Source organism: Alosa alosa, chromosome 22 (genome assembly GCF_017589495.1).
Source record: "Alosa alosa isolate M-15738 ecotype Scorff River chromosome 22, AALO_Geno_1.1, whole genome shotgun sequence".
In the NCBI taxonomy this organism is placed as follows: Eukaryota; Metazoa; Chordata; class Actinopteri; order Clupeiformes; family Clupeidae; genus Alosa; species Alosa alosa.
The window spans coordinates 10302694-10312693 of NC_063210.1; the positions used below are offsets into that span (position 1 = coordinate 10302694).

The following is a 10000-nucleotide window of genomic DNA, read 5'->3' on the forward strand; positions in this document are numbered from 1 at the left end:
CACACAAAACACACGCACACACACACGACACAAGCACTCTTACCCGAGATAACACACAGTCACAATCACTCACATGCACACACACACACACACACACACACACACACACGACACACAAATACACTATTTTCCGAGATAGCACAGTTACTTGTGCTCACACACACACACACACACTCACACTCTTTCCCTTTCTCTTTCTCTAGAAACACACAGTCACACTCATGCACACATACATATACACTCTCTCTTTCTCTTTGTCTGACACACAGACATAGCCTACACGTGTGCAATGCACTCACTCCGTAAGCTGTAGGTACAGTAACCGGACTCTGCACTATGGATTTGATCGTTCCTGCCTGCTCGGCATTGCTAGTATGCTGCTGACCAGTGTCTAATGAATGCAGAGGGACTGAGGAGGATAAGCTGATGGCAGCTATGAGATGCACAGACCTGAAGAAATCGCCTGAGATTCACCACAAGCCTTGCTGTCAGAACTCAATTGTGGTGTTTAGCCATTTATCTGCCTATGTTATGTATATCTATGTGTATACCCATAACAATCCTGCAAAACTCAGAAGTTAAAACAACTACTGGTGGCACCAGTGCTCGTGAATTGGTTACAAATTCATCTCACTGACTGGTTTGTGTGTGTGTGTGTGTGTGTGTGTGTGTGTGTGTGTGTGTGTGTGTGTGTGTGTGTGTGTGTGTGTGTGTGGGTTTAATTACTCACAGATGCACAGTTTGGCAAGCCTCTTAGTTTCTGCAGCTTTAAGCGGATGCTTTGGGTTGTTGGTATGGTTTCTGTAGTTTCAACTTAACGCCATGCTCTGTTGTTATAGTGACTGCAGGTTTACATGAATTCTTTGGGTGCTTGGCATGCTTTCACCTGACCTCCCAGCAACCAGTCAGAATCAGGAAACCAGTGGTGCTCTTAACCTGACCTGTGAGAGATTGCCAGTTTAGGCCTGGCCTGACCGCCAAAAATAGCTATTTGATGACTGTACAGTAATATAATGATCAGTGTCCACTCTGAGTAACAGAGAGCCTTATTTGTGTTTTAATATGATGCCTGTAATCTTACGGATTCTGGCTGGCTGATTTTGTTTACTAACGCAACCGCTATGAAAGTGATACCCCGTAATATTGCGCTCAGTTATTCTAAGTTATCTTTGGCAATGTGGATCAAACTTTTTGCCAGTGAGTTAAACCACACTCTTGCCATGTTTCCATCCACACTAAACCCCTATGATAGTAACTCTCTTTAGTGGTGTAGATATCAGCATGAACATGAGGTCCGGGTGACCAGTATCCAGTAAATGGGAATTTCGAGCATGTTGTTATGAAAAAGATGGACGACATGCCAAAGCCGTAGCATTTGTAGGAGTTGCCACCTCCAGTTAAACTGTATTGCACAACTGCAGAGTTGGCCTGACTATGCTTCATCCTGACAAACACACACACACACACACACACACACACACACACATATGCACATACACACACACACACACACACACAGGTACGCACATACACACACACACACAGGTACGCACATACACACACACACACACACAGACGCGCGCGCACTCACATACACACACACACACACACACACGCGCACATACATACATACATACACACACACACAGAGAGAATGAAATGGACAGATAACATTATGAGTAGATATCACCTCAGTGAATGTCGATGCACATTGAGGTTGCTGAACACAAAGACAGAGCGAGAGAGAGAGAAAAAGGGAGCATTTTTGCCTCGGAATGCAGCAGCAGCAGCGGCGGCGTGGAGCGGCAGCGGCGAAATGGCCCTCCACCTGCAGCTCTGCTGATCTCGCTCCACATGACGAGTGGATGACTGCGCTCTCTGTGCCAAGGCCCGCCGTAGGTAGGGCACGTCTTGCGTAAGCCTGCGCCAAAAACCTCGGCCCTCCTCACCCACGGCCAATCAAACAGGCCGGTTTTATATTCTCGCCATGCCTCCAGCAAGACGAGCGACCGCTGAACAACACCCCATTTATTGTCTCAACTCGTCTTATCGGGGATATTTATTATCTCCTAACTGGAGCTGATTTCACAGACTCTTTTTTTTTTTTTTGCTCTTTTTCACGGACACTTCTGCTTTTTTTGTTTGCATGCCATGTGGAGGCATTGGTCTCGCACGAGAGCTTTTGCACGCTTACTTTGTATTCATGCCACTCTGGGTTTAATGCCCGTGGACTGACTTGGCTCTTTCATGGCTGATTCCTTTTTCACTGAGGCGAGCCTCTCTTTTTTTTTTTTTTTTCCTTTGCGTCAGGAGCCATATCGGGCTGCACGCTCGCCGTTTCATGTAGTTGGTGTGGCGGCGGTTCCTCTTTCTGACCGCTGCCTGCTTCAGTGGCTACTCTGTGATCTTTCAATGTATTTAAATACCACTTCTCTGGTAGTTCCTTTTTCAGTTTTTTCCGCCTGTGATGTACTGCCTAGTCATACTGTCTTTTCCAGTGCCTCACTCTCTCACACACACACACACACACACACACACACTCAGAATACACTAAACATTGAGCACACATAGTTGAATACCATGTTTAACCTTAGTACTCTGCTCTCTCCCACAGTGTCAATAAATCTATTTTGAGCCCTCTCTGTGTTCCACCAGCATATGAGTTAGAAGTTTAGCATCAGAGTTTAGAATCCATGCTTGATCGACCCCTCAGCCTCCCCCTCCCCTCTGAGTGGGAGAGAGGCACACACACGCTAGAGATGCGCTGATGGGCTATTATTTCAACCATAACTGCATAGCAAAACTTATCATCCATCCGCCATCCATCAGCACCAAAGTTTTTTGACCAATTTTCAAAACCGCACCCACCCACCATCCGCTGGTTGTTTTAATGTTAATGTATATGGGTGATGCAGCGCTGCTGACGTGAGGCTAGAAAGCTCTTGCCTGTTCTAGAAAGACTGATCCAATGCAGCAAATATATTAAAAGGCTAAAGTCCTATATTGGCTATGTTGTAGCCTATCCCCAGAATATCAGCAGCAAACTCAGTCTCGCAAAACAGTCTCCAAATAAAACGCACATCGGTATGTTGCCTATATTTTGCCAGCTTGTGCAAATATATCGTCCAAAATGCATTGCATTCTCCACATTTTTAGCTAAATTTTCATGTACCACATCAGCATTTTTGTTCAGTGAATCTTTTGTAAATTGCTTTACAATAGCGTCGGGCCCTTGTCATTTCTGAGTCATCTACAGATGTTTACACACATTCACCTCCCTAAACAGAATATTTGCACAAGCTGGCAGAATATAGGCAACATGCCGATGTGCATTTTATTTGGAGACTGTTTTGTGTGCCTCTCTCTCGCTCAGAGCGGAGAGGGAGGCTGAGGGGTCGATCAAGCATGGATTCTAAACTCTGTGGTGGATAAGGATCTACAATTAGGTGTTAAATAATATTTATTACGCTAGGTCGAAGTACTCCCAAGTGCTATTGTGCCACACATTGTAGTTCTCCTGTTTATTTGCTTGGAAAATCGCCACGTTTCATGTTGTTTGACCGTAGACATTTTAATCAACTACTCGTGCTAACTGTATTTAAGTCGGGAAAACGTGGATGTTTTTGATTACTTCTACGTCTGGCTACGTCTGAGCCCGCTAGCATAGCAACATGCTAACACATTTACGCCGCGCACCAGAGCGTTTGAGTGCACGTACCGACACGGGAGAGGTATGATTCAACTCGTGAAAGTTAAGGTAAGAACATATATTACTACTGACATTGGGTGGCGTGTTCCTTTAAGCTAATAGAACTGGCCTCTCACAGCACCAAGGTCATGGTGTTGTTGGCCTGTCCAATATACTGTACACATACTGTATACACTATAGGCTGTCTATATGGTAAGATGGTCTAGGATACATCAACTGTAAAATAAATAAATAGCACATACTGGCTCCCCCCCCACAACCCATAGCTTAACCGTACTGAGCAATCAATAAATGCAGTTCATGCTGCAGTCATGTGAATGGCAGCCTGGGTCTGGAAATCCCACAGCCTATAAATACACCTCCAAATCACTGTGCTGGTGGAGTCCCAGGGACTGTGGTCAGAACTCTGCAGCTCTCTGATAAAGTTTCACTTCTCTCTCTCTCTCTCTCTCTCTCTCATGTCACCACTGCGCCTCTGTTTGTCTCTCTCTCTCTCGCTCTCTCTCTCTTTTCTCTTTCTCTTTCTGTGTCTATTATCAGACAAATACATACCAGACGTAATCAGCTTTTAGTAGTGTTTGTGTGTGTCTGTGACTGTTTGTGCAAGTGCCAATTAAATGTTATGAGCTGCAGTGACCTTGTAAAGGATTTGCAGTCATCACACTGTCCTGACCCTCAAGTTTTGTTACAGATAATACTCAGGCTATGCGTGTGTTAACAGTGCCAAGCCCTTCCCAGAGAATCTCTGTATCGAGGCCTCTTTGAAATCTACTGCTTCGAAAAAGCGTTCTCCTGTCTGATCATGAACACTTCTGAAGAGCGATCGATTTGGCCATTGTTACGTACCCTATCCAGAAGTCAGTAGTGTGGTTGTGATATGGTTGCCATGTGATGTTCAGGTATTTTCCCTTGAGGGGCAGTTGTGGCCTACTGGTTAGGGCTTCGGGCTTGGAGCCGAAGGGTTGCTGGTTCGATCTCCGACCAGTGTGAACAGCTGAAGTGCCCTTGAGCAATGCACTTAACCCCTCACTGCTCCCCGAGCGCCACTGTAGCAGGCAGCTCACTGCTCCGGGTTAGTGTGTGTGCTTCACCTCACTGTGTGTTCACTGTGTGCAGTGTGTGTTCACTAAATCACGGATGGGATAAATGCAGAGACCAAATTCCTTGTATACGCAAGTATACTTGGCCTACAAACCTGATTTACATTTACGTTTTTCTGGTCATAGCTGGTGATGGTAGTGTTGCAGGCGAGGCGTCTTTTGATGGTTTAATATGTATCAGGCAATTGCGGACCACAAAATGTTTTTTGACATGGTCACTGTCTGGATAACTATTCCACAAAACATTTTCAGCACATCTGTCTGGAAAACTTCAAGGCTCCCCAAAGCTTCATCTCGCCACTACTACCCTCAGTTGTCCAAGAGCTTGGTGCAGGGCACTGGGGACACCTAGTGGCCTTCTTTCAGCAGTGCAACTATCAATGCATGCCAGGCAGGCTCCACCAAGACTCTTTGCTTCTGCCATTATTCCTTGGAGTTTAAACTGGTGCCCAGCACAGTTTAGATTTAATAATTGAACCAAAACTATGTACTGTGATGTCTTCTATGCAGAGATCCTTGCCTTAGCGATTCTTTATGGACCCTTTCAAGAGAGTTCCATTATCAGCATCATAGTTGGCCCCACAAGGCTTCCTTTTTAACATTCCATATGTTACCTTAATGCAGAGGAAGTAGATTGGGGCCCAAATAGAACGTTCAAGCATTGTTTTTGTTTACCTTGTTGAAAGGGTCTATAAGTAATAATAGGACTGTACCACTCAGTGTACAATCACTTGTTAGTATTATCTTATTTTGGACTTTTTAATAGCCCTTTGTGTATTTATTTGTCTATTTATTTATTCATTTATTCCATGTTTTATCTCTAGTTTTATGAGCCTTGTAACCTTTATTTCCTGGCTTGTGTTTTACTGTCATCTTAACACCTACTATACCCCCCCTTTTTAATTCAATTTTATTTGTCCATCTCCCTCCTTTGCTTTTTTGTAAGATAGCCTTACCTGTGAAACACTTTGGGTCAATGTTATTATATGCTATATAAATAAAGTGACTTGATTTGACTTGTATTTTGTGCTTATTAATGTCACCTTTTTTCTGTCTTACAGTTGGGAGATTGGAGGAGAGGGAGGCGGAGCTTAAGAGGGAGTACAATGCTCTCCACCAGAGACATACAGAGGTGAGAAATTTGTGTGTGTGTGTGTCATGAAGCCAGAGGTGCATTTATATTTCTCAAACAGAGGGAAGGGTTTGGGGTAAATGTGTTTCCTTTGAATTTTTATGTTTTATGTAAACAGCTTGCATTGTTCACTTTTTTATAATCTGAAAATGACAAGCAATAAGGCAATTTCCACAAACATTCACCTCGTATTTCTGAAACTGAATGCGCCTCTGGCTTCGCTAGTATTGCTTTGCATGCATACATTAATAAATGGTATGCATACCAAAACATGTGAAATGTGTGGATACATTTTGAGTTAAAATGATCAGGGGCGCGTTTCCCAAAACCATAGTTGCTAACTAAGTTAGCAACTTTGTTGGTTGCAATGCAATTTCCCATTGCCAACCAACTACCGGTAAGTTGCTAACAGGTTAGCAACTATGGTTTTGGGAAACACACCCCAGTGTAGTTAGCAATCAATGAAGGACATTAACCTGTGATGAGGGATGACCTGGTTGTCGATGCTGATCAAGTTGTTGTTTTGCTTGTCTTCTTCAGATGATCCATAGCTACATGGAGCATTTGGAACGTACCAAAATGCAACAGATGGTGGTGGAGCCGATGGAAACGGGGACCCCTCCGACTAGAAAACGGTATGTGACCTATGGGTTTCCACCCTCTGCTGGCTAATACATGAGATTGCTGATCAGGAAACCCTGTGTTTGGATCTGACCCTACATGGCAGAACGTAAATTTGCATGTTGACTACAGAGATGATGATCATTTGCATCATTTGTTATTTTTGTTTTTTAATTGATGTTTTTGGCTCCTGCTGTTCTGTGTCATTCAACCAATGATTACATCAGTGGAAACAGTAGCCTCAAATTAAAGATGGCTATCTCCACACGTATCCCTCGTCTCCCACATCCAGGTGTGACACAGCAGTGAAATGTGTCGCCCAGTTCACAGGTTGGCTGCTGGTCAAGTGTCAGGTTTGCCTGCTGAGTGGAATTGAGTTAGCAGAGCTCACAAGGTTAATTCATTACAGAGGTTTTCAAGTTCATGTTCTTTTAAGTTTAGTAAGTATAAGTATATAAGTATATATACTCTTTTGATCCCGTAAGGGGAAATTTGATCTCTGCATTTATCCCAATCCGTGAATTAGTGATTACACACTTAGCACACAGTGAACACACAGTGAGGTGAAGCACACACTAATCCCGGCGCAGTGAGCTGCCTGCTACAACAGCGGCGCTCGGGGAGCAGTGAGGGGTTAGGTGCCTTGCTCAAGGGCACTTCAGCAGTTCCCACTGGTCGGGGCTCGAACCGGCAACCCAGGTCCAGAGTGCTAACCAGTGGGCCACGGCTCATTTAAGCAGTTCTTCGTCCTGGGGAAATGTTGTTGATGTCTGAAGTCAACAGCCAATCAAGTGAATCAATGTTGTCAGAGCAAAAAAAAACTCTATGGACCCTTTCAAGAGAGTTCCATTATCAGCATCATAGTTGGCCCCACAAGACTTCCGTTTTAACATTCCATATGTTATCTTAATGCAGAGGAAGTAGATTGGGGCCCAAATAGAACGTTCAAGCATTGTTTTTGTTTTTATTGTTGAAAGGGTCTATAAGACCAATTCATAATATTAAAGCCCCCCCTTGGTTACCCTGGAAATCCAGAGTTCTCGCGAGAGCACAATTTGAATTGTGCCCGCAAGATACTCTGGCCACGAGCAATGATCCAAATTTCTTCTATCTCTCGAGCGAGAGGGACCAATCAAATCGGTGTAGGCGGAACAAAGGCAAGCTACACTGATGACTGACACTGATGAATTGTTGTGATTGGTCGTAGCGTTATCCAACTGCATGCAGTGAGAGTTTCAAATGCATGCTTGGTGCCGCCCCTCGAATTGGGCCATTTTCATTACTCGTGGCCAGACCCTTAATCTGAAAGATTCCAGGGTCTGGTTTACCAGGCTACCCCTTGGTAGGATTAGCTATATTTCCCCCTCCGCTGGAGAAGTTGTGCATTACACTACATTTCAAACTGGGGAAAAAACTAACCATAAAGCACATGTGGATTTGTTTACAAGCTAGCGAAATGGTTAGCATAAGTTCGGCAGAACAATGTGGACGTTACAAGGAAAGAAACATGATTTAAAACGTGTTTCTTGTTTCTCACTCATGTCAGTCCCAATGTTGCAAGGTTGGTTATCCGTCTGGGGACGCTAGCAGGGTCACCATTTTAAACAGAACAGGTTATTTAAATGATTTCTAAACGGTTTTGTTAAGTTGAAATAGTTACCAAGTTCTCCTTTAAAGAAACAGTTTCTAACATTCCATGTCCCAATGTTTTGGATGCACGTACAGTGCAGTCCTTTAAAAGACATTGTAAAGGAATAATACTCCAGCTTGTAATGGATGCAATTATGCCGCCAATGACACTCATTAATTGTCAAACTCAAACTGAATGTAACGTTTTATAGTAAATTAAATGAAACTAGTTCCTGTCTATCCATACATCATAAAATGCATTATTAAAACTGGGTGCAGATGCTCATTTTCGGTAACTTATTTGGATATTATTTCATTTGTAACCTGTCGTCTTTGTTTGTTTGTTTATCAATCTGTAGCTCTTTGTGATTGGCCAGTTAGTGCATTCCGATTGCTTACTCACTGGTACTGGCCGGTCACTCCTCAGCCAATCACCAAGGTCATTGTAATCAAGCGTGTGCAGAAGAATTTGTCAGCCATTAGGGCTGCACGATTTGCAGGAAAATATCTAATTACGATAGAATTTTTGAAAGTCAAGCTTCAGTTCAATATTCCAATGTTTGTGAAGCACAGCACTCCTGTTAGATGAGCTTTCCTGTCTGTCACAGAGTATGACATTAATATAAAGTCTGAGTATGACATGAATATAAATCATAGATATAGAAAGATTAACCACTGGGACAGAGTTGTGAGCTGCACAATTAATTGCAGCCTTAGCGGTTAGCTAATTACATTAGTTCAAATTGCGATTTCGATTAAAAATTGATTAATTGTGCAGCCCTATCAGCCAAAGCAACCAAGCCTTTCTGTAATCTTAGGAGCCATAGCTTTTTTTTTCCTTAGTAAAAGTCTTAGCTGCTTTGTGAATAGGCTTCTGGAGAAGACTTTTTAATGATAAAGCTTAAGTGTGATTTCAGAGTACTCTTGGCATGAAGATAAAGTGCTTTGTGACTAAGCCCTGATGTACATTTGTAATATCAGATTCTTGGCGATGGCAAAGTACATCACCCTCAACAGGGTGACTTAATAACTAAATTCCCTGACCGAAGTGGGCCATCCTGTCTTGTTCAGCCGAATTGCCCTTGTGCTCTTGCACACTGAGCTACTGCTAATAAAGGGCAGACATTGAAATTCAGCATCTATATTGATAAACTGAATGGTATTCAAGCCTGCTAAAGGTTATACGGAGAGATGCACCCAATAAATTAGCCCTTGCCACTGCTGATGTCTGATGTCTTTCCTCTGGACAGATCCTTACTGCATGGCTATGTGTTTGGTTGTTTACATTAGTTTGTATGAGGACACGTGTGTGTGTGTGTGTGTGTGTGTGTGTGTGTGTGTATTGCGTGCTCTCATTCTGTGCCCACACCATTGCCTCTGGCTCCGTCTCTATCTGCTGGGTGCTGAGCAGAATGTAGGTCAGGAAGCATCTTCTTCCCTCCACAGCGCAGCAGAGCAGGTGATGAACGGAGCCAGAATGAAGTGAAGGAGAGATGGAGAGAGAGAGAGGGAGACAGAGGATGAGAGAAAGAGAGAGAGACTGTAGGTTGAGAGAGAGAGGGAGAGAGAGAGATAATGTGAGACAGTAGGTTGAGAGGGAGGGAGGGAGAGGGAGGGAGAGAGGAGAAGAGAAGAGAAGAGAAGAGAAGAGAGTTTATATAATAAGAGAGAGGGGGAGATACCGAGAGAGGGGGCCAGAGATGTAGCTGAGCGAGAGAAGGAGAGAGCCAGAGAACAGAGGGGTGTGAGATTGCAGGGGGGGTGGGGAGGGGTAGTCTTGGCAGAGCTCTGTTTGAGAAAATCCGCTTG

At 43.8% G+C, this 10000-nt stretch overlaps 1 protein-coding gene across 1 annotated transcript in view; it reads left to right on the forward strand.

Annotated features, from left to right (window-relative positions):
* Nucleotides 1-10000, forward strand: part of spag9b (sperm associated antigen 9b) — a 64615-nt gene that overhangs the window by 16557 nt on the left and 38058 nt on the right. The window contains 2 exon segments of the mRNA XM_048232738.1: nucleotides 5871-5941; nucleotides 6482-6576. Coding sequence (XP_048088695.1) covers nucleotides 5871-5941; nucleotides 6482-6576 — 166 coding nt within the window.